The 24312-nt window shown below is 46.4% G+C and overlaps 1 protein-coding gene across 1 annotated transcript; it reads left to right on the top strand.

Annotated features, from left to right (window-relative positions):
* The first annotated feature begins 1667 nt into the window (after window positions 1-1667).
* On the top strand, window positions 1668-20949 carry LOC147692096 (uncharacterized). The gene is made up of 2 exons (XM_086939495.1): window positions 1668-3138; window positions 20697-20949. The coding sequence occupies exons 1-2, from the start codon at window positions 1691-1693 to the stop codon at window positions 20947-20949; spliced, it is 1701 nt and encodes a 566-aa protein (XP_086795621.1). The 5' UTR covers window positions 1668-1690.
* The last annotated feature ends 3363 nt before the right edge of the window (window positions 20950-24312 follow it).

Raw genomic sequence — 24312 nt, 5'->3', positions numbered from 1 at the left:
AAGAGTGGATGAAAGAGCCAGTGAAGAGAGCGCTAGTGAGAGAATGGGATGAGGGAAATTGGACAGAAAGAGTGGGAAGAAGTAGGCCAGCTTCAGTGCATCCAGCTGGTTCCAGTTAGCAAGTGTGCTGATCTCTGAAGGTGGCATTTATTTCCATTACCTGAACTTGCACTCTGTAAAGCACTGCTCCTTTATCCTGTTACCTATGTTTGAACCATCACCTTACAATGCTAGAACAGAACTAATGGGCAGATTTCACATATTTAGTGATTGTTTTGGCCTGTAATAGAACAGCACTGTTTTTCTCTTGCCTGCTGTACATTGCACCCATCGTTTTGTCACCATACTCCATAAATTGTTTTAAAAATTTTCAAAGAGCAGGGGACACAAACTCAAGCGGTGTCTCAACACCATTCTGTTTTTGCTTCGGAACCACTCTTTTAAAAATTCAGGTATATCTTATTGGAAGAAGGATTTAAGGTATTGCCCTTAAATGAGCACATGAAAGATGTTGATCTCTGTTATGGGCATTTCTAGACCATTATATTGCACAACAAATGAGTCATTTCTGTAATTTATCTCAACGCGGGTGAGATTATGCATTTGTTCTTCTTGCAATGAAGTCTCACTCATAGTTTGACATATGGCATTGGAATGTCACGCATGAGGACACTGAAAACATGTAAATGTCGCTTATGAGGTGGCGAAAACTTGGCAGCTATAACTGAGGGCTCTACGTTGCAGCAATCGCATTATCTTCAGTCTGCACAAAATTGAGTTCAGCCGCATAAGTAAAGTTAGTACAGCTGAGAGCTCTGCATTGCAGTGAGTCGCTGTCTGCAGTACGATTAGGTGTTTTGCAAGCCTTTTTAAGATCTTCTTAGAGTTTATTGTTGCTCAAATGGGTGAAGTTTCTGTTATTTATGTTTTCCTCATCTTCATTGCTTGATTTTGCTCGCGAGAAAGTGTCACTCATATTCCCTGAATGTCACTCATTACACTGAAATTATGAAAGTGTCACACATAAGCAGTCTGAAACCTTGGCAGCTATGCTTACTTCATTACAGACCCCACATGCGGGCTCTCCCCTTTTATTCTACACGCCTGGCATGCGGATGACGTTGGGACAGTTCCTGTTGGCAGACTAGCACTCGAAATATTACACCTTGTGTCATCATTCAGCCTGTACTGAAAGTAAACTTGCAGCTCCTCTATATTGTTTGCAGTCACTGTCTGCCAGTCTGTATATCATGGTTGCACATTTCTTTAACACATTTCTTTAATAGTCTGGCAGTGCCCTTCCATTTCTGGTGCTTTAAAGAACTTTTAACATCTTCTTAGAGTGTCTTGTTGCTCAAATAGGTATTTCTGTTATCTATTTGTTTCCCTCGTCTAAATTGCTTGATTGTTGCATGCGAGAAAGTGTCCCTCATAGTAGTCTTTTAAATGTGATTCATAATAGCGCGCTAAAACCTTGGCAGCTATGCGCAGAAAAAGCCCCTGCTCCCTGCTTAGCATCTCGATTGCTTCACGCGTAGGCAGTGTTCCGTAGTAGTACGTCATTCCGTTACGCCCATCAGCGTCACCTGGCTAGGAGACGGTTTACATTAGCGACGCCTCGCCCACTGTGCTGTGCGTCCGTTGCCGGGGAGACGGATAGGCTCTTGGAGACGCTTTGGCTTCAGCAAGGATGTCTGGGGAGAAACCGGTTATTCCACCTAGCGGCAGAGGACAGAGAGCCTCGGTGGTGCCAGAGGAGCAGTCAGCCATACGAACGGCTACTAGTGGACCCGAGGGTTCAACAAGATCGTCGGTTGATCAATCAGAAATACCCTCGTCTGTCAGTGGACACCGAGCCCCAACTAGAGTGGTTTCAGGCGAGCAAACACAGTTACGACCGCCTGGCAGTGAACGTAGAACCTCAACGGGGGTGTCAGGCGAGCAGTTACGACCGCCTGGCAGTGAACGTAGAACCTCAACGAGGCTGCCTGGAGAGCAATCACAGCTAGGACCGCCTGGCAGTGAACGTAGAACCTCGACGGTGGTGCCTGGAGAGCAGTCGCAGCTAGGACCGCTTGGCAGTGAACGTAGAACCTCAACGGGGGTGTCAGGCGAGCAGTTACGACCGCCTGGCAGTGAACGTAGAACCTCAACGAGGCTGCCTGGAGAGCAATCACAGCTAAGACCGTCTGGCAGTGAACGTAGAACCTCGACGGTGGTGCCTGGAGAGCAGTCGCAGCTAGGACCGCCTGGCCGTGAACGTAGAACCTCAACGGGGGTGTCAGGCGAGCAGTTACGACCGCCTGGAAGTGAACGTAGAACCTCGACGGTGGTGCCTGGAGAGCAGTCGCAGCTAGGACCGCCTGGCAGTGAACGTAGAACCTCGACGGTGGTGCCTGGAGAGCAGTCGCAGCTAGGACCGCCTGGCCGTGAACGTAGAACCTCAACGGGGGTGTCAGGCGAGCAGTTACGACCGCCTGGAAGTGAACGTAGAACCTCAACGAGGGTGCCTGGAGAGCAGTGGCAGCTAGGACCGCCTGGCAGTGAACGTAGAACCTCAACGGGGGTGTCAGGCGAGCAGTTACGACCGCCTGGAAGTGAACGTAGAACCTCAACGAGGGTGCCTGGAGAGCAGTGGCAGCTAGGACCGCCTGGCAGTGAACGTAGAACCTCGGCGGTGGTGTCAGGCGAGCAGCTGCATTTGCGGCCTTCCGGCACTGAACGTAGAACTTCAACGGGGGTGTCAGGCGAGCATGTGCGGTCTTCTGGCAGTGGGCATATAACGTCAACGAGGGCATCTGGCGAGCAATTGCACTTAAGACCATCTGGCAGTGGGCAAATACCCTCAACCAGGGCGTCTGGTGAGCATTTGCAGTTGAGACCATCTGGCAGTGGGCGCAGAGCCTCAGCAAGAGCATCAGGGGAGCAATTTGAGGTATCCCCGTCTGCAAGCGAACACAGACCCTCAATAAGGATGTCAGGGGGACAGTTGGAGATGCTACAAGTTCTAAATGGATACAGCTCCTCAGCAAGGATGTCGGAGGAACAATTGGAGATACCACCGGTGCCCAGAGAGTTGGCGATACAGAACGCAAAGGCCTACCTATTGAAGACCGAAGGGAGTAACGGCCTCAGTCTGTAAGCAATCGAGGGGGGAGGTGGTGTGACATATCGAGTCTAAGTGAGGTGTTCTGCGGAGGCGATGAGTTTTTTTTATAAAGTATGTGTGTGTCCGAAGGAGACGTCGTGTGGGACCGAGGTTAATAATCCCAGGCACGACAAGGAAGGCAGCAGCATAAACAGCATCGAGGAGAGGGAAATGCACGGGGTTAGGGGGAATTTTCCAACAAGGGAAAGCTTGAAACGGGCTATCGTGAGATTTAGGCCAAATCAAGTATCTATTGATTTTGGGTAGTGGCCTTTGGAGGGATTAGAAACAGAAGTCCTAAGTGAAGATTTCACACACTAATTCTTGATTTTCACGACTTTACTCTCTGTTGAGGTTTGACTTTTCAGATGCCCCAAGTGAAGCTTTCACACACTAATTCTTTATTTTCCCGACCTTACTCTCTGTTGAGGTTTGACTTTACAGAACCCCTCGCAGGCGTGTGAGTTCCCCCCTTCCTTCTTGGCCGTACCATGCATCGTCCTCTTCCCTCCAATCATTCAGGGGACAACGGTTTGTGGTTCATAAAGCCCCAGTTTATTACAGAACATGGATCATACATTTTGCAACTTACTGGTTGGTCATTTGAGACACCTGTTTGTTTATTACATATCACACTTATCACTCTGAATATTGTCCACTGGTTTTGCTTTCATTTCTGTCTGACAGCACTGCCCCTGTGCGATGGCCCCCTTTGCAGGTGTCTCAGGTTCTACAGGTTCTAGGCTTACCTTGCTACCGACCTTGTGGGTGACCGTCAGACCCGGCCCGGGCTGCAGGTGCCGTTCCACTTCCCTGGACCCTTGCTGACCACTCGCCTGCTCCTCATGTCCCTGCCTTGTGGCATCCCAAGGACAATGTCTGAGCTGCTCTTCTATTCTGGCTGTCATTGTGTGCTGTCACCGGCTCCCCCTTGTCCCGGCTGTTAGGCATCCCAAAGACACTGTTTGAGCAACTTTTTAAACTAGGTTACTCTTTTCTTTTGGTCCCCTTTTGTGCTGTCTCTGTCACGCTATCAGCAGTTTACTAATTGGTGGCAGCTCACCCTTCTGCCCGTTCAGGAGAAACCCCGCTGTTCCAGGACCCCAACTATGTTAAGTAAGAACATGTCCATGCCAACCCCGGTTAAGTGTACCTCATCTTCCAAGTGGTAACTGTAGTAACCTCAATAAATACTGGAAACAGGTGAGCTTGAAGTGGTAGATTTATTGTAGTTATCGATCTCTACAAGTGGTAGATTTATTGTAGTTATAGATCTCTACACAGCACATCATCTGCTGTTCAAGTCCACTCCAGTACAGTTATCCTCCAGCATTGAAACATTACATTCTATATGTAATGACATCACAAACCCAGTGACAGCAATGACCTAACATCAGTAATATTGACTAACAGGACTAATCTAATATATACAGCATAAACTACCATAAATATTGTGCCTAGAATATAACAGTAACCTGGTGTCCTGAGATTGATCAGCCAGTGACGCACAAAACCCCAGCCGTTGGCTCTACACATTTATTTTTCAAGTTTTGTACAGCGCAAACTTTACCCGAAGATATCAGATATCAGAGCGCTTTACATGAGCACCGGTTTTGTTACGCATGGACACATTCTTTTGTGTTAGGCACACGGAGATTAAGTGATTTTGCCCAGAACCGCATGATGTTGAGCGTCGTTGCCGAGACTCGGACCCAGTTACCCAGCTTCAAGGTCGACCGCTCTAGCCATAAGGCTATATTCTCTCCCTTCAATGTGAGATTTAGTTTATGCCTTGACCTTTCAACTGCCCCCTGGTTGACTGTGCCTCTCCATACCGGGCGGGCTATAAACTCAGACCATATGATGTCTGCCGGGCAGATCAGCCTTGCAAGGGCCTCTAGCCCCGCTTTCATTACCCCTAGCAACTCTCTCCTTCCCATGTTTTCCAGGTCGTTTTCCCCTAGGTGAATAACTACGGCATCTGGCCCCCTACCGAATCGTAGTGCCTCTTGAACGACAGGGAGCAGCTGCTCCCACCTCATGCCCGATCGTCCCAACATGTCACCGCTGTGTTCTGTAGTGGGATCCTCTTGAAATCTTTCTGCACCACTTTCCGCTGTTGTGCCCTTGTAATGACGAAGTCCCTGTATCCACACCTTACACTCAACCCCCATTGGACCTGCTGGTGGAGAGAGATAGTTCAGATCCCAACCGGATGTATCCTTTAAACGCACTCAATGCCTACCAGCCCAGTTTCTTAATCCGTTCGGCATTGAGCCGTGTACCGCTGTGGTTGCTGCCCCTATGCGAAATGAGTGCGACCCAAACTCTCTGGGATGGAGACCTGCCTTTCCCAAGCCTTACTCATTACTTCTGCGAATTGAAACCGGCTGAGGCATGACCCATCCCTGTGTGAGATCAGTGGCCTTGCGGTGTGGACCCCCTGTCTTATAAATGCCTGCATGAGGCATACCGGGCGGCACGCCTAGTCCTCTATGCAGTTGATCCTTCTGTGTTTTCCTCTGCCTTCCTGTTCTGTCTTTTACTGTCTCAGATGTGTTAGCATGTATACATTCCCCATGCATATGTTCTCTGTGTACACACATGCTATACCCAGAGTGCCTTTGGCCGGTGCCTCCAGCTCGCTAATTCTGTAAGCCCAGAAGAGAGCTAAGGCAAAAGCTACTCTGAACAACAGCACCTCGTAGTATCCTGCACATATCCCTATTAGTGTGCCCAGTATCGCCTTCAAAACTGTGTAGTCAATGGGTCTACTCCTATCCGAGGCCCTGGACTGCAGTCTACCCCAGCCTTTCATTGCTTTCCTACAGTAAAATGACCCAGTTGAGTCCTTCCTCGTTGCAAATTTGGTAAAATGTGACACAGCGCAAAGGTGTGTTCTTGCCCATGACTTGGGCTTCCTGTTTCTGAATGGCCATTCTATGAAAACCGCTACCTTTGTCAGGGTGACACTGTCTGGGCTTGCAGTTTCAGTCACACTTCGAAATACCTCCCAGCGTTTACGGTCTTTTTGCTGTCTTGGGGGCCAGCGCATTGTCCACCAGCAACATTATTCTGGGTCCACAAGATTCCAGAATCCCTGAATCTGTCCCACTGAAAATGAGAGAGCGCATCAGCTATGGAGTTGTCCACCCCTGCAATGTGTCTGGCGCCCTAAGTGCTTTATTCGCCCTCAGTTGTCAGCCTACCAAATGTTGTAGTAGCCGTACCACTGCTGAGCATTTTGCCATGCCCAGGTATTTGCCAGCAACACTGCATGATTGTGTGATCATGGCGTGATCTGCCTGTTCGCTGGTCTATCTCCCATATTACAAAGGCAACTATGATGGGAAAGAGCTCCAAGAGTCTGATATTTCCTATGATTCCTGTGCTTTGCCAGCTGGCTGGCCACTAGGCTGCTGATCATGTGTCTCCCAGTATTGCTCCGAAACCGTGGCTCCCGGCAGCATCCGTGAAGAGCTCCAATTGCTCGGATGATACCCAGGGCTCCCTCCACATGAGTGTGCCCTTGAACTCCGCTAGGAATGTGTCCCACTGTTCTAGGTCTTCCTGTTCCCTTGTGTGAGATGTACCCTGTGATGTCTGTTTGTCATGCTTGTGGTCAGCCAGGCCACTCACCTATTTTGTCGCAGGGCAGCCAGTATATCCTTTCCACTTGGTCCAGTTCATTTCCCAGGAATATTAGCCTAGTGACTGCCCTCCGTTTTACCTGGAGCTAGAGGAACTCCCAGATCTTCTGGCCTAGCTTCACATTCCTCTGTTTCTGGTTTGCCAATGAAAAGTAAGTCGTTCAAGTAGTGTATGCGCTGGAGGGCATGTCCCCAGTTCCCATTCCAAGAAACTGCTGAAGGCCTCAAAATAGGCACATGAAATTGTACACCCCATCAATAGGCACTTGTCATATTAATAAGCCCCATCTAGTTGAAAACCCAACACGTGGCAGCTTTGTGGCTGCACTGGTAGTAGGCAGAAAACATACTTCATGTCTTTTTAGCTAGCAGGCCCCCCTTCCTACCTGCTTAATCAAATCTACAGCCTCATCTAAGGTGGCGTACAACTTTGAACAGCTGTCTTGTTCCAGACAGTAATTTACTGAATTTCCTTAGGGGGATGACAAATGGTGTATAGGGGTTGTATTTCCCTACCTCCTTCTTTGGCACTACCCCCAACTGGCTGACATATGAGGTTCTCCAATGCAGTGCTGCTGTAGAGGCCTTCCACTCTCCCTGGCTGGACCTCCTTCCCCACCTTCTTCCTGGCAACTTCTGGGTTGTCTCTTATGGATTTTAGGTTTCTGCTCAGCCATGGGGCTAGAGGGCCTTTAAAAGTTTTTGAGAAGCTTTCTGTGAAGCTGGCCTCCAGTAGCTGTCTCTTTTCGATCTTGGGGTATCTGTCAGTAACTGGATTAATCTCCTAACTCTGAAAAAACTGTACACGAGCCTAGCCCTTCCCTGGCAACCACCATGTGACTCATGAAGCCCTCTATGTTCTGGTAATCCCATTCTATGACTGGCCATATTTGTGTCTTCTCCCTGAAGTCCTCATCATAGTGGAGTCATACTTACCATTGGTATTTCTGCCCCGGCCCGTCTTGCACTTTCTGCTCATGCAGGAACAGGGCCACTGAGCTCTGGAGAAATTTCTTTACAAACACACATGCCAGGGTTCTGAAGACCCATAACCAGTTCTTTATTGACCTTTCCACTCTGGGTTTATGCCTATCTCTCCTATTCTCCTCTTTTTTTATCATGTGTTGGCACCCTCTCACCTATTCCCGCTTTGGTCTGCCCTACCTCCACAATCACTGCTGCACCCCTTGGGGAGCCCTGGTCAGTCGCTTCGCCCCCTTGTCTGTGGTGCTCTCATGCCCAGTGCTCCCTTTCCTTCAAGGCTCTGCCTGGCCAGGCCCTTTTTTCCTGGACTCCTTGCCCCTTCTCTGGGGAACTTGCCCCTTCTCTGGGGAATATCATTGCTGGGGGATATCCTGTGCTGAATTACGTGCCCCACATTGCCCATGGCCTCCATGGCATAAATGGCGATGGGTGAGGGTCTTGTTGCAAGGGTACAACCCCCCATGCCTCCCCCTGAACCTCCCTTTCCCCCATGTCTGCCCCTCTGGAACGCTTGCCGGGGTATGGAGGTCCCCATGGCCCTTGTGCTGTGGCGTTTGTGACCCACATCTGAGTCCCATATTTTATTGTGCTCCCTGATGCTCCCTAGAGCCCCTGTGACAGCTCTCGCACCCCTGCGCATGACCCAGCTCCTCAGCTCTGCGCTTGTTGCTCACCAGACCCAATGGCTGTGGTCCTCTGCACTCTCTGACCACTGGGGGGCCCTCTGTTTCGGCCCGAGGCCCCCCCTTCTGAATCTTCGCTGAAGTGCCCCTCCGGATTGCTGCTGTCTTCCTTTTCCATCAGAGGCTATGGTGTCTTACTCCTACTGTGCCCAGGCTACCCTCCGTTGGTGGTCTTGCCCTGGTCATTCTGCCTGTTGCTGGGAGGTACAGCCCCTTCGCCCTTGCACCTTGGAACCCAGCTTGGTGGGAGGTCGCCATTTTGGCTGCTTGCCCCTTCCTACTGGGCCCCAGAGGGTATTTCTCTGAACTTGTTTCCCCCTTGGTGCTTTCCTGGGTCTTTCTGCTGACCTTTCTCCCAGGCCCAAAGTAATCTGGTTGTCCATCCAAGCCTTTCCTATTTTTTGCTACCAAAGCCCTTGCCTTCTCCAGAAGGGCTTGCAAATCATTGTCCAGCTGAGAGTCGGACTCTTCTAGAGTCGTGCTCTGCCTCCTTCTAGCCGGCCATCCTCTTCTTCACCAGCCGCTTACTCCTGAAAGCGCGCTGACCTTTCCCTCTGTCTGCCTCCTTCTGTTCTCCGTCTCGCCATGTCCTTTGCCCTACGGGCCCGTGCTCAGGCACGTATCACTCCCTCGAGCCTTGTTGCTTCTTACCGCTAGGTGTTCAGCTTCTATTCTCAAGCCACTGCAGTTCCTGCTTCTGGATTCTCACCCTGATTGTTTATGTGTGCAGCCGGGTGCTGACTCTGGCCACCATAAAGTCCTGGGATGCGCCAACACCGCTGCTTCCAAGTCTGCGACATATTCAGCTGCACTGTTCCTCCGATTGCTGTGTGCCCACGCCTGCCGTCATCTGCATACCGACAACCAGTCGGTAATTCCCAGGTATGTCACCGGCAACCGCTCCTTCATCTTCTGGGAAACAGAGAGTGGCTTCTTCCCCGAGCGTTCTCGCTGGCGACATTGCGACTGGCCTCCCGGTGTCAGTCATCTCCAGCGACGGTTCGGAGGCAATGAGGCAAGGGTCAGTTGTGGTCAAGGTAAGCCCCTGCTCACTTTTGACCTCCTTGGTCCTTCCTTCAGTGGGCAGTTTTTGACTTTCAAAAGACGCTCCCAATCCTTGAGCGGCTATTTTCGCTGGCTTTTGCCTGCAGTGCTATGATAATAAAAACACTTATAGATGAACTGCTACATTCCCTTATCTATCATATCTAGTGGCCTTTTTCAAGTGTGTTGCATGAAGTCCTATTTCCCTGTTCCTATGCCCCATGTGTCAATCTAATGCCAATGTGCTGTTGTAAGCAAGTCTGTACCTTCCCTAAGCTCCACTCCGTTGCCCCACCTATTGTGCGCTTTGTCTTGCTCCCTGCTCTTCTTGATTGGGTGGTATGCCTGGTGTCCCTTGCAGACAAAGGTATTCCCTAAGGGTTTGCCATATATCCTTGGGTCGCGATGTGGGTGGTTGTAGCCCTGCGTATAGTTCGCTCATGGTGTCGAAGTATGTCATACTCTTAAGCCAACTCTTCACATTGGGTTGCTGCATGGTGCCCCAGCAAATAACTATTTCTCGTTTCGCCAGCAGCATGGCAATTGCTATGAATCTACGCTTGGTTTTGGTAGCGGGTCTACATGACCCATCAGTGTAGTCAGTGGGGACACCAACACTTGTATCCCCACCATCTGCTGTACTAGATCATGTATCTTTTGCCAATAAGCGCTGATTGTACTGCAGGACCAAGTCATGTGAAAAAAAACGATGCTGCCTGTCGATTACATTAAGAGCAATGAGTAAAAGTGGTGTTCTTTATCCTGACCATTTGTTGTGGTTTGACTTAGGCCCTCCTAAGTATTTTAAATTGTAATAGTGTATGTCTGTTGTGCGTGAAACTAGTTTAACCTGTTTGCAGCACCCTTTCCAGATGTCATCAGTAAGTGGTTGAGCTATATCAGCAGCCCAGGCTTCTCTGAGTTTACTATCTCGTTGTGGCATCAATGCGAGGCTGGCCTTGTACAGTCTAGAAGTGAGATGCTCCCCGCAGGTGTCTGTAATTACTAATGTGAGTGGACTGAACTCTGCCGGTTCTATCGGATATGTTGTTATTATGCTTCTAAGCGCGCTTTGCAAACGGGCCAGTACGAAATGATCCATGAATGTGGCCGACAAAAAACACGGGTCCTTGTAGCAGGAAAATGCATGGCCTCCAGGGAAGAGATCTCCTAATCATGAGAGAGTACTCTCAGTCCCATTTTCTACCGCGGGGAGCCAGGGGTTTGCTGACAGTGGTAGCGCTGGAGAGTACAATGCTGACCCTCCTGTTTTCGTGAATAGTTTTTTCCATGCCCAATAAATATGTAGTGAATAATGGTTGAATATTGCGTGGGTCCCGAGGAATGCCATTGGGTAATATTGCATTGAGTGGTGTGTGGTGTGCAAAATCTCTCTCTGGTATGGCGTACGGTATGCGTGCGTCAGGGTGTCTACTTGGGTCTGCAAGCGACTCGGAGCAGGGCCATAGTTTAAGTGTAACACCTGCTCTCAGTCTCTATGCAAATATATTCCCAAATATTTGATTTTGCATTGCACAATTGCACAGGGAAGTCTCCACACTCGTGATTCTGTATGTCTGTTATGGGGGATAGTTCCGATTTACTCCAATCAATCATTTAGACCCAACAGGGCTCCGAAGCATTCTATTTCAGTTAGAAACAGTTGCAAATTTTCTTCCGGTTTCCTAACATACAGGGCCACACCGTCTGCATATAATGTTACTAGTACCGGGCCGTGTTTGAATTGTAAACCTCTATCTAAATTAACCTTCTGAAAATAGCATATGGGGGGTCCATAGTGATTATGAATGTACAGGAATTTATATAGCGCAAATCACCAAGCGGTTTCTAAGCGCTTGCTTAGGGAACCCGTCCTGGTATTCCCCTGTGAGATACCCCCGGCAGGGTATCCGCAAGGTGAAAGCCAGGCATCCCGCCGCGAGGGGCCGTTGTGGAGATTAAGCAAGCTATTGCCCAGAATCGCAGAGTGTGAACCCGTGAATCGAGTAGGCACCGGAGCGAGAACTGTCGAGTCCATGGACATTTTAGGACTCAAGAACCCGCCGAGCCGGGAATTGAACCCTGGTCCCGGGCTGACCTCTGCTTCCAGGTCTGCCTCTTCTAACCAATGAGCCACACTTCTCCACAAGTAATGGAGTAATGAAAAGTAATGGAGATAGCGGGCAACCCTGTCAGGTGCCCTGGATACTTTGAATGGTTCCGTTATTGCGCCATTGAAGTGGATGCGAGCTGATGGTGGGCTTGCATAAAGTAGTTTCACCAGGTCTGTGAAGCTTTTGGGAATGCCCATTTTGGCTAGTACTGCATGTACAAAAGGCCACACCACGTAGTCAAACGCCTTTTCTGCATCCAGAAAGCCAGCAATGGTAGGTGTGGTGAGATTTATTCTGTTAACTTCTGAGAGAAGAATGTCAAGGTTGAGCGCAGTGGACCTGTGCTTCACAAACCCAGCCTGAGCGGGAGCTATCATTTGTTCCATTAGAAGTAATAGTCTAGTCCCCATCATCTTGGCTAGGATTTTATAACCAAAATCCAAGAGTGTAAGTGGACGATATGATTCATGCTGCTCCGGGTCCTTGCCGGGCTTAAGGAGGAGCACCGATACCACTGCTCTGAATGAGGGTGGGAGAATGCCAGATTCCAATGCTTCTGCATAGACTTCCAGAAGTTGTGGGGCTAGGAGTGTTTTGTTTTGTAAAAAATTCCTTGGATCCATCCATTGATTCAATGGCCTGTTCTGTCTCTTCAGCCGAGTAGGGTTCGCTCAGAAACTTCCTATGTGCATCAGGGAGCCATACCATGGTGATCTCGCCCAAGTATTCCCTAATCTCAGTCATGCTGGCTTCTGACTTCTTAGTGTATAAATGTGTATAATCTGTCAAGAGTGTGTGTCCGATTGTGGTATTTCCGGTTATTATACGCCCTTCTTCATCACGCAGCTTGGTAATGTAATTCTGGGTATACCGGGGCCTGAGTAGTTTTGCCAAGGTACAGCCAGGTCTTTCCCCTTCCCCGTACCTTCGAGCTGTGGCGTATTTTCCTAGATACAATGGTAAGTGCCTCCAGAGTTTTGGCCCATGCAATAATTGGCCTGGTGATCAACCAATAGTCTAACCTCGTCCATGGGCCGTGCTGTTGTGCATAATGGGTGTATTCAGTGTCAGTGGGGTGCAAATACCTCCATGCCTCCACTAAGTCATGGTCTTGACACATGTCTCTTAACACTGTGCGAGAGCAGGGTTTAGTAGCTGGGGTCTTTGTAGTGCTGTCTAGTAGTGGGTCCAGTAGTATGTTTAAATCTCCTCCCAAAACTATGTGATCAGTCGATAGCCTGTCTATGTGTGTCTGCAGCTGTACATAAAAGGTTACGTTATCAGTGTTTGGGGCATGCACATTAACCAGTGAAGTTTTATGGTCCACTAGTGGGCCTGTTACTATCAAGAACCGTCCACCCGTGTCAGATGTGGCTAAGTATGTGAACAGTACCCGACGACTAATCAATATGGCCACCCCCATGCATATGAGCTGTAGTTGGAGAAATATCGATGCGATCGCCAAGTAGACGCAAATTTAGCCGTGGAGGAAGGTGATGGGTGCGTTTCTTCAAGATATACTATATCGGCCGTGTGTTGCCCCATATACTGAATTACTAGTCTACATTTCTTTGGGCTATTAAGACCACAGATATTCCAGCTCAGTAGGGTAATAGTTGTGCTGCACCGAGTTTATATCTTGTGGGCCATATCGGGAATTCTTTGTGTGTGTGCTACTCCTGCATCTGTAGAGTATTACAATAATCTAACAAGTGCAATCTTAAACCTTCAACAAATAAATGGCAATACAATTCTAAGGCCCTCCCCCACCCTCACTTAGCAGCTGTGCAAAACGCCAATATGGCAATTCTCCCCTGATCAGAATCATTGTGTCTCCACTGGGTGGGGGTGGCAATGCCACGTGAGACCACGAGCACCAAGCAATGAATTACCCCTCATTAACAAAGTCAAATATATTAATAAGTGTTTGTAGTGTTTGTAGTGTTAGTCGGAATCTATGCCCATGAATGTTACCGTCAAGACAAGGCAAGTAGTGTTCATTGCTGCATATTATTCATCCACCCAGTAATTGCCACTAGCTTGCTGAAAATAATTCTGCACTCATCCCCGATAGGGACTCTTGAGAAGCTCCCCCAGGCTTCGGATCCGCCTTTTGTGCCGTTAGTTCCAGCTTAATATTTGCAGAAGTTCTGGACCTTCTCCGGATTGTCAAACATTTTCGCCTTGCCATTAACATAAATTCTAAGCCGGGCAGGGTACAAAATGCCATAGCAGAGACCCAATTTCCTAACCGCTGCTTTGGCCCCCTCAAACTCACACCTTTCTTCTTGTACCAGTGCAGTAAAGTCCGGATAGTAGGAAACATTGGAGTCCTGCTATGTCAATGTCCCAGCTTCTCTGGCAAGTCCAAGCACCGTGTATCTAACCTTGAAATTTAACAAGCGTGCCATGATAGGTCTTGGTGGAAGTCCCGGGTTAGGACGGGGACCGAGTGTTCAGTGGGCTCGTTATACAGTAAAGGTGCTTGTAAAGTGCTCCGTTCCGAACAGGTCCTTCAGTAGTCGCTCCACGAATTGGCCCAGCCTTCCGGTATTGGTCGGTTCAGGGATTCCCATGATGCGCACATTGTTGCACCGGCTTCTTGCTTCCAAATCTTCATTCTTTGCGGCGACCGTCTTTAGTATGTATTCCAATCGTTCTACCCGCTTGGTAGTTTGAGCTGCTCCATCCTCCACCATGTCCAGTCTGAAGTTGTGGCGGTCAGTCCTCTCTCCCAGGCCATCGAGGTGCCGGTCCAGCACGTCAAATCTGGTATCTAGTGCTTTAAACCCAGAGCACAGCTCCAACAACAGGGCTGAGTTATCCGGTGGTGCAGTGCCTCCAGCGGCAGCATCCCCAACTAGTGTCAGGCTCTCCGATTACCTCTGCTACGCAGTGCAGGGTTCACTCTTAAGCAGGTAGTTATTCCCACATCCACAGATTCCCACAGCAGAGTGGTCACAGATTGAGAGTAAAGGCGTCACCCAGGATTGGCAACCGGTGTTCGGGGATGGATGTACATGCACTGTCAGCGTAGCCCTCCCCAAGTGTTTTCTCATCCTCCCATGTTCCAGGCAATGTCGTGGTGTGCTTCCCCCCTCCGCCTCTAAAGCCTTAAATCCCTCATTCTCAGGGTTGGTATAGGGAGGGAAGCCACTCAACAGTTGCTGTATCCAAGCATCTCTGTTGTCTGATTGTGCACCGGTGCCCTGGACTAATAGTTGCCCAGTCAGCTATTAACAATTCTTGCAATTGCAAGGTATCTTGCCCGCGTCAATCCAGTTTGGGCTTCTCTGGCACCTGCTAGATTGCCCCGGTTCTAAATGCTGTGATTCTGGGACCCGGGGGACTTGAAACATGTTTCTCGCCTTCCTAGCTCCAGTTTCTATAATTCTATGCGGCTAAGAAGTCATGAAGCAGCTTCCTCAGCTTCAATGAATGCCACGGTTCTGAGCGGGGCGCTCGCCACCCCCAATGGTTATAACAGGCTAAACAGGTGGTGTTTCAGAGCTGCGTTAATTCCGCCACCTTCAGCTTTGATCTCGGCCTACTGCGCTGCTGCGCCACGCCTGGGCCAGTCTCTTGTGTTTCAGCATTGCACCGACTCCCCCAGCTCCAAGGCCACGAAATTCAGTCCTCGGTTTCAGCGCCACCTACGCGGTGGGGTCATTTCCGAGATATAAGCAGAAGCCCACCTTCTGGTCTTTCCAGGATCCGTCCATTCTGCCAGAGTATTGTCCATATTCCTCTGCATAAAAAAGTATAAGCAAATCAAATGAAGAACATCATGTTTTAATGGCAATTTTCTTTTCCTGTGTTTTGTTCTTCCTTCTTTTAGTACATTACTTCATGTACATCCGTTCATCTTTTTCAGTTAATTCCAATGCATTTCGGTATGTCAATACCTTCATCAGGGGAATACTGTAATCAAAATCAACACAATAACAATAATCAAAAATTAGGATTAGGGAGCCAAAGACTCCACCTCATGTGCATGTCAATTCTAGTGCAAGTTTGTCATAACGAGTCCCAGCTTAGCTTAGCCTCCACCTAGATGCCTGAGAACTGAGTATTAAAACCACCGCGTAACACACTGTGCCCATATCCAAGTGGATAATATAATGAGCGCATACCTGACTTGATGAGACATACGACTGATGGCTGCGCTGTGAAAAGTATTGTTTTCCTAAAGTCGTAAGTAAAAAAGCTAGTGACTATCTGTAATGACCATTCCTGAAAACTCTGAGAACTCCACAATAACAAGATGCCGCCTACCTATGCCGGTGGGCGTCCTCCCATATGTGTAAACTTCTATCCAGCCTGGCCACTCGTGTTCTTAACTGAAAAAGACACGGTGCCGTTAATACCCCGCTAACGAGTCCAATGATCTCCCCGCCTTAAACCCGCACCCGTGCCTCCCATTACCTTCCCGCTTGGAATCTAACATTTATCTTGCCGTCTTGCGTTCAGATCGCTAGCTCTCCTCCGTCCTTATGAGCTGCCGTCTATTTCCGTGTTGACACAAAAAATGGACTCTGTAAGCTCAACACTTTGACGGACGCCATTTTAAGCTAGTCAAGGATCCACTTGTGCGTGTGAACTTACATATGGGTAAATGAAGAAACCTATTGGGCACTTTTAAAAATGTGAACGAAAAAACGGTGTGTACCAAAAATGGAATTAAAATAATACATGTGCCTCCACTAAGTAAGTCCTGGTTGTGACAAAATTGCTGTACATGCTATCAAAGATTATATCATTTGTTACACACAATACATATACTTGTTACAGAAAACACGCAAATTCAATTTTGTCATTGAGCCCATACGGTTCTAGCGTATTCAAGCTGCGAATCCAGTATGTCTCTCTTTGTGATAATTGGCGATTGGCGTCAGCATGTACCTCCTGATCTATGCTCTCTAACACAGTGAATCGCAATTTTGGGATTGTGTGTTGTCGCTCTTTCCAATGCTTAGCTAAGTTGGACTTCGGATTGCAAGTTCTTATCATGCTTTTATGCTCCGTTATGCGGACCTTTACTTTTCTAGTGGTTTTCCCCACATATACCAGCCCGCAAGGGCATTTAATGGCATAGACTGCCATACTGGTGTTGCAATCTGACGTGTGTCTCAACTGTATGTGCTTGCCTGTCTGTGTGTGTGTGAACACATCCCCTACCATTGCATTGCTGCAATGGCCACAATTATGGCACTTCACCATGCCTCTATTTCGAACACTGCCTGTGCTGGTCTGAGTTTGTTTTAATATCTCTTTTAGATTCTTGGATCTGGTATGTGCAAACAATGGTTTGTCAAAAAACACTTCTTTAAAATCAGTCTCTTGTTCAATCACTTCCCATCTTTTCAATCTCCATCTCATGAATACCTTGTTCCTCCTGTGAGCAAATTCTACGTGCACGTAAGAACTGTGAAAAAGGTAAGTGATTCTTTAAAGACAAGGTATGGAAACTGCTATAATGTAATGCACTACATTATAGCAGTTTCCATGGAGATTATGGTTCAGGCATACAAAGAGAGAGGGTATCCCGAAGAGGTACTTCAACAGGCAAAATTCAAAGCTAGTCAGAAAGACAGACAAGAACCGCTGGTAAAAACCGTTAAACAACCACTCCAGAGGGAGGTATTTGTCATCAAACACTCCACATCGAGTAGATTCATCAAGAAAAGCATCTTGAAAAGATGGGAAGTGATTGAACAAGAGACTGATTTTAAAGAAGTGTTTTTTGACAAACCATTGTTTGCACATACCAGATCCAAGAATCTAAAAGAGATATTAAAACAAACTCAGAACAGCACAGGCAGTGTTCGACATAGAGGCATGGTGAAGTGCCATAATTGTGGCCATTGCAGCAATGCAATGGTAGGGGATGTGTTCACACACCCACAGACAGGCAAGCACATACAGTTGAGACATACGTCAGATTGCAACACCAGTATGGCAGTCTATGCCATTAAATACCCTTGCGGGCTGGTATATGTGGGGAAAACCACTAGAAAAGTAAAGGTCCGCATAACGGAGCATAAAAGCATGATAAGAACTTGCAATCCGAAGTCCAACTTAGCTAAGCATTGGAAAGAGCGACAACACACAATCCCACAATTGTGATTCACTGTGTTAGAGAGCATAGATCAGGAGGTACATGCTGACGCCAATCGCCAATTATCACAAAGAGAGACATACTGGATTCGCAGCTTGAATACGCTAGACCCGTATGGGCTCAATGACAAAATTGAATTTGCGTGTTTTCTGTAACAAGTATATGTATTGTGTGTAACAAATGATATAATCTTTGATAGCATGTACAGCAATTTTGTCACGACCAGGACTTACTTAGTGGAGGCACATGTATTATTTTAATTCCATTTTTGGAACACACAGTTTTTTCGTACACATTTTTAAAAGTGCCCAATAGGTTTCTTCATTTACCCATATGTAAGTTCACACGCACAAGTGGATCCTTGACTAGCTTAAAATGGTGTCCGTCAAAGTGTTGAGCTTACAGAGTCCGTTTTTTGTGTCAACACGGAAATAGACGGCAGCTCATAAGGACGGAGGAGAGCTAGCGATCTGAACGCAAGACGACGAGAGAAGTGTTAGATTCCAAGCGGGAAGGTAAGGGGAGGCACGGGTGCGGGTTTAAGGCGGGGAGATCATTGGACTCGTTAGCGGGGTATTAACGGCACCGTGTCTTTTTCAGTTAAGAACGCGAGTGGCCAGGCTGGATCGAAGTTTATAAACAACAAAGGTACCAGAGGGTCTGAGGTAAACGTGCCCATAAACACAAAAAAACAGTCAAGAACTCACCCTTACAACCAGGTTATGTCACAGAGAGCTCTCCGTGGATGAGGACAAATACCCATCAGTCACCATTCGGATCCGCCCTTCATCATTTGGGATTTTATCCGTACCACCCGTCAGAGATTATTGGTACTCTCCTAGGAGGTCAACCCGGTGGTAGGGGGTATCCTCACTAGAGTAAAGAGATGACAGTGTGGTATACCACTCGATGTAGGTGAGTGGTGGAAAAAGGTGGGACTGGGGAGTGCAGTGCAAGAGAAGGTGTATAGGAGAGAAACCAAAAGAAGTGGGTTTAAAATTGGTTAAGAATAAGCACCAGACAAAGATTTATTTCAATTGTGCTTACCATACCAATGTTAAAAACAGTGCGCCCGCTGACTGTCTAATTATGTGGACAGCCTCAGGACAAAAGATGGTCGACTAGTTTCAGCAATTAAAGGACTGATTTTGTCATTGCTTTCTTCAGGACCAACAACTAAAATATGAAAGCTACTACACCAAGTGAACAAAGTCGCACCCTAGAAACACAAAACAAGTGCATACAGTCACCTGTATGTTCTGGGTGTCCTTACAGTCTGTGCAAGACACTTAACATGTAAGGTCAGATGGCCTCACCCCACCTGGCAGTGGCTGAGGGGAAAATGAAGCACCGCTCTAACCGTCAGTACTCCTGGCCGGCGTCCTGGCCATCTGGATCGAAGCTTACACATATGGGAGGACGCCCATCGGCATATGTAGGCGGCATCTTGTTATTGTGGAGTTCTCAGAGTTTTCAGGAATGGTCATTACAGATTGTCACTAGCTTTTTTACTTACGACTTTAGGAAAACAATACTTTTCACAGCACAGCCATCAGTCGTATGTCTCATCAAGTCAGGTATGCGCTCATTATATTATCCACTTGGATATGGGCACAGTGTGTTACGCAGTAGTTTTAATACTCAGTTCTCAGGCACCTAGGTGGAGGCTAAGCTAAGCTGGGACTCGTTATGACAAACTTGCACTAGAATTGACATGCACATGAGGTGGAGTCTTTGGCTCCCTAATCCTAATTTTTGATTATTGTTATTGTGTTGATTTTGATTACAGTATTCCCCTGATGAAGGTATTGTCATACCGAAATGCATTGGGATTAACTGAAAAAGATGAACGGATGTACATGAAGTAATGTACTAAAAGAAGGAAGAACAAAACACAGGAAAAGAAAATTGCCATTAAAACATGATGTTCTTCATTTGATTTGCTTATACTTTTTTATGCAGAGGAATATGGACAATACTCTGGCAGAATGAACTTTTATATACATTGTTTTGAAACATTAACATGTGGTATCATGTATAACTGTGGTTTATAGAGCACCCCGCGGGGGCTTGTGCATAGTGCGTCGCTTTCAAACAGTCTCTGTTTGTGTTATTGGTTGTATCACTGACGCGAGCCAGTCAGGTTAAGCGACAGCACCAAGGTTATATATAGGAATAATTGTACACAGCATAGAGCACTAGATTCTCATTTGGTGTGCAGAGTGTCAATCTTTGTAAGTATTCTTTCCAGGGTCCGTCCCAGTAACTGGGCTAAGCCAGCAGGATGGTTCCGTTCTCAGCCTGTCCTGGGATCCATTTTATCAGCCGGGTCCTGGATCGCGTCACAGCCTATATGAGGCTTATTTGCTTAATTCAGGCAGCGGTTCCTGGCTCCACTGTTTCTGCATGCATTCTGGTCGCTGATTTTCAGTTTTATGCCGGGGTTGATTGTAACTGGATGCAGTTCTGGGCTATGGCGCGCAGGGTCTGCACAGAGCTTCAGCTCCAAGCAGCCATTTCGGTCCTCGATCCGGCCACGCCCCCCTTGTAGCATTTTTAGAACTATAAATACAGTGTGGATTGGCACTGCTAGGAAGGTAGGCATGCAAATCGAGAAGTCTTATTGAAACACGAGCATGGGATGTTCTCTAAGTGGAAACAACATACTTAGTGGAGAACTGAGAAGTTGGGATAGAATTAACACCACGCAGTATGTTGTGGAAGATGAAAGAACCCGGTAAAGTGCCCTGGAAGAAAGGGTACAAAAGTGGACTCCAGGAAATGTTGCAACCTACAGGGATTGAGGGTGAGGTGAATATAGAGCTGCCTGATATTGTGCTTACTAGGTAGGAGCAAAGGGAAGTAGCAAAGCAGTAAAACTAACGCATATTCTTTTCACACAGGGTAGATAGAGTTTTGTGTGCTTACTCCATTGTCTATTTCTCCTGCTTGCAGATATGATCACCTAGCCAAAGTTCTCACTAAGATTTTGGATGAGCGTCCTGAAAATGTGGTGGACATCTTTGAGGACCTCAGCAAAGATGCTAAGTGGTTGAGGTTTCACAAGAAGTTGGACACACTGCGGGATGACTATGAAGTGCTCCCAGCATATGAAATGGCAGAGAAGCACAAAACCCTTTTCCTTAAGGGAGCTGGAGAAGGGTCAGAACAAGAAGCTGATGAAGAAATGGTGAGTGGAGGCTGCTAAAAAAAAAAAAAAAAAAATACACATTGCCTTCATTGTGTTACGATTGAACGTGTTCTGCTTTTGGTGCAACCTTCTTCCTTTGCACACTTGTGGGACTCTATTGTGGTTTATATAGTACATCAAGGCTTGAAGGAAATGTCACCCGTGGCCACTGTTCCCCATTTGGAAGAATGGACATTATTTTATTTTTTTGAGTCCTTTTTTCCTTGGGACCCTGGCTCTAGCGTTGATAACATTCCCTGGTTTAGTATTATTAGGCCCATATGTTAAACAGGGATGGATAAACATTTGACAGTTTTATCATAGTTTGAATGCAGTACGATATTTCATCTGTCAAAAGTAGTCTATTTATTTAAATAAGTTGGTGCAGTATTTCTGTGGTCCTCACAGGTAAAATCAACTAAGTGTTGCTTGCTGGGATCAGTAGTGCACTTTCAAAATTCCTTTAGTAGGCTTCTGTGCTGTGCCTCCGAGGTGAAAATGTTCCGTTTATTTTTGATTTCACCTGTTAGGCCCACTGAGGGCTAATTAAATGGACATGCAGAGGTGAGTGCCTTTCCACCATTTCTGTTCAAGGAGGAACAAAGGGGGATTCTGTAGCAGCCAAGGTTGTTTCACAGCCGGGATGACTGCCTTCTTGTCCTATTCCCAACATCTATGTTCAGACTGTCCCTTTTTTTGGTTCTCAGACCTCTTCGGGGAGGCCAGACAGGAGACTGACATAGACTCACGAGAATTGCATACTTCTCCTTGGTTGTTTCACATTAGGCTTAAACCTGCTTGGAAAAGCCCAGAAGATGCAAAACGGACAGTTTTTAGACAGCTAAGGTGCACCATTACAGAACAGCCTTGGTCCTCCACAAGTAAAACTATGACAACACAGTTTATGAGTGATGTTTGAAAGGTAAGTCCTGGTCTTCCCACAGTTCCGTGGGTTCCAACAAAGGTCCCTAGTGTTTAGTTTTCTGTCCAGTTAGGGCTTTCACATGGTCTATTTCTGCCACAAAAAATTGCTGATTGCAGAAAACGAATAACTAGTCCCAACACACTGTCAAAGAAAACGGGCTGAAGGCTAGTGCTGGTTAAAGCAAGGCAACAACTGGCGCTCATGCAAAATATAAGCAAAAATCTTCAGTGAGTAATCATTATTTACTATTCCTATTCCTATATTTGTTCATGATATTCAAATTCCAAAGCAAATCTTGTGAATGTTTCACTTCATTATGTTACGACAAGTGGGTGTCTCTGTTAAATTCAAATATTCAACGTTTCCCAATGCATTTCTCACTGAGACCCTTCATCTGGGGAATACTAGAACCAAACTATGAAGAACATACAATATAATTAAAACTATATAACACAGTTTGAGTGGAAAACGAACGCTAATGCACTTCACCCAGTTACAGAACGTGTGCATGCTGAGATCCTGAAATCACCCAATATATAAGCAAGAAAAGAATGGTCCAATAAGTAGGAAATGCCTGTGTAAAAGATAAAATGCTAAGCGCTAGCACCAGTGATGATTGCAAATAAATGGTACGCTTTGCCACCGAACTGTGAGTATTCACGAACATTGAAATATGAAGAAGTGATAAGAACCTCAATACGCATTACTGAAAAAACGTAACCATAGAGAGTGTTTAAATTATAGGATATTTACCTTCCACGTGCATTAGGAGACCTTGGGTACAGAAACCAACATTGTCAATGCGAGCCAATCCACTATCTTTATACATAGAGCATGTGTAAATAACCCAGAAGTGAAAGAGACCCAGAAGTGAGAAACATGTGACCAAAATAAACAAAACGGGTGTCATCTTGTTAAGAGTTTAGAATCGAGGGTCAGAATGATAGAAAAGGCTCCACAACAATGTGCAGGATGTGTGACTAATTAATGGGGTAGAAAACAGAGAGAGGCTTAGCTCCCTGAGTGCTGGAATGAACTTCTGTAAAACACCTTTTATCAACCATAAACTTCACCCCACACCACATGCTCGAGTGATATCAAACCAAAATAAATAGAACATGGTATGTAATTACCTAAAAATATCTCCAGTCTCTTATTCATCCCCTTGAAAGGTGTTCAACAACTTTGTCAAAACTATTTCTTTTTGGAGAAGTTTTTTGTTATGGTCCGTTCTTAGATTGTGGTTGACAATTTCCAAAATCTGTTGCCACACTGGATTTCTTGTGAGCGTTTCAAATGTTACTTTTATGTCCCAATATTCTAATTTAGATTTTTCTTATAGTTCTGCCCATGTATAACTCACGCCCACTTCAATGAGTATCTAGTGTTTTTGGTGTTGCAATCTCTTGAGCATCATAGAGGAATCTTGAATTGTTTATGGGGGTGAGTGACAGTGTTGCCAACAATGACATTATTGCAGTGCACAAATATTGCATTTCACTGTGCCCAAATGCTTCTTTGTGGGTTTATTGTTTTTAGATGAGAGGACCTCTTTAATGTTATTTGAGCTTTGGTATGCAAAGAATGGTTTGTCTTCAAATAGCCAATCAAATTCTGGTTCAGCTTGTAATACTTCCCATCTCCTGTTTATGATTTCCTTAATGATGGTGGACTTGGTGGAGAATTTAGACCCAAAGGTAATTCTGGATGGTTTTACTCTTCCAGACTTTTGTGGTGATGTTTCTCTGTTGATGTTCTTCGCACGCTCAATGGAGCTATACAGAACTGATTCAGGTACCCACTGTTGAAAATTCTCTTTTTGAAAGTTCCTTTTATGTTGGCGAGATCAACAGTATTATACACTGGATAGAACATGGACATAACATCAGCCAGTTGCATTTTCAGATTTTGGAAATTGTCAACTGCAATCCAAAAACTGATAATAACATAAAACTTCTCCGAAGATAAATAGTTTGAACAAAGTTGCTGAACACCTTGCATCCCAAGGGTAAGTAAGTACGTTTTTATTGTGTGTGGTTAATTAAAATCTTTACAATGTTGATACATCAAAAAGGGATTCAAAATAGCATTGAATAAAAATACTTTGACATTCTATGATGTCCTTTTTCTTTAACAAAACAAATTTACATTGTCCGAGTTCTGAGCCTTTGGCTGCATTTCAGGTCTTCGGCATTCTGCTGTTAGTCGCCGTTTTTTCAGTTTTCGATATTAACAGGCTCGCCTTCTGGAGAAATCTAGTGGCCCTGCAAGCTGACTGCAGCTGTTGACTGTTCAATGCTAACATAACAGCGGGCCGACATGTTCGGATTTGTAGAGAACGAAATATATGAAACAGATAATAGCGTCTCAGGTTGGTCAGGGATGGGCAAATGCATAATATTTGGATCAAGGTTTCTTCTGATTGGCCACAAAGTCTGCAAAGTGATGTCGGCCAT

This window comes from Lissotriton vulgaris, chromosome 9 (assembly GCF_964263255.1).
Source record: "Lissotriton vulgaris chromosome 9, aLisVul1.2, whole genome shotgun sequence".
NCBI lineage: Eukaryota > Metazoa > Chordata > Amphibia > Caudata > Salamandridae > Lissotriton > Lissotriton vulgaris.
This window is presented reverse-complemented; position numbering and strand designations above follow the sequence as displayed.

What these genes read in the sequence shown, in the direction of transcription:
- LOC147692096 (XM_086939495.1), top strand. Translation starts at nt 1,691, where the DNA reads ATGTCTGGGGAGAAACCGGTTATTCCACCTAGCGGCAGAGGACAGAGA. An exon ending in GGGAGTAACGGCCTCAGTCT is followed by an intron (nt 3,139 to 20,696) that starts GTAAGCAATCGA and finishes TCCTGCTTGCAG; the next exon opens with ATATGATCACCTAGCCAAAG.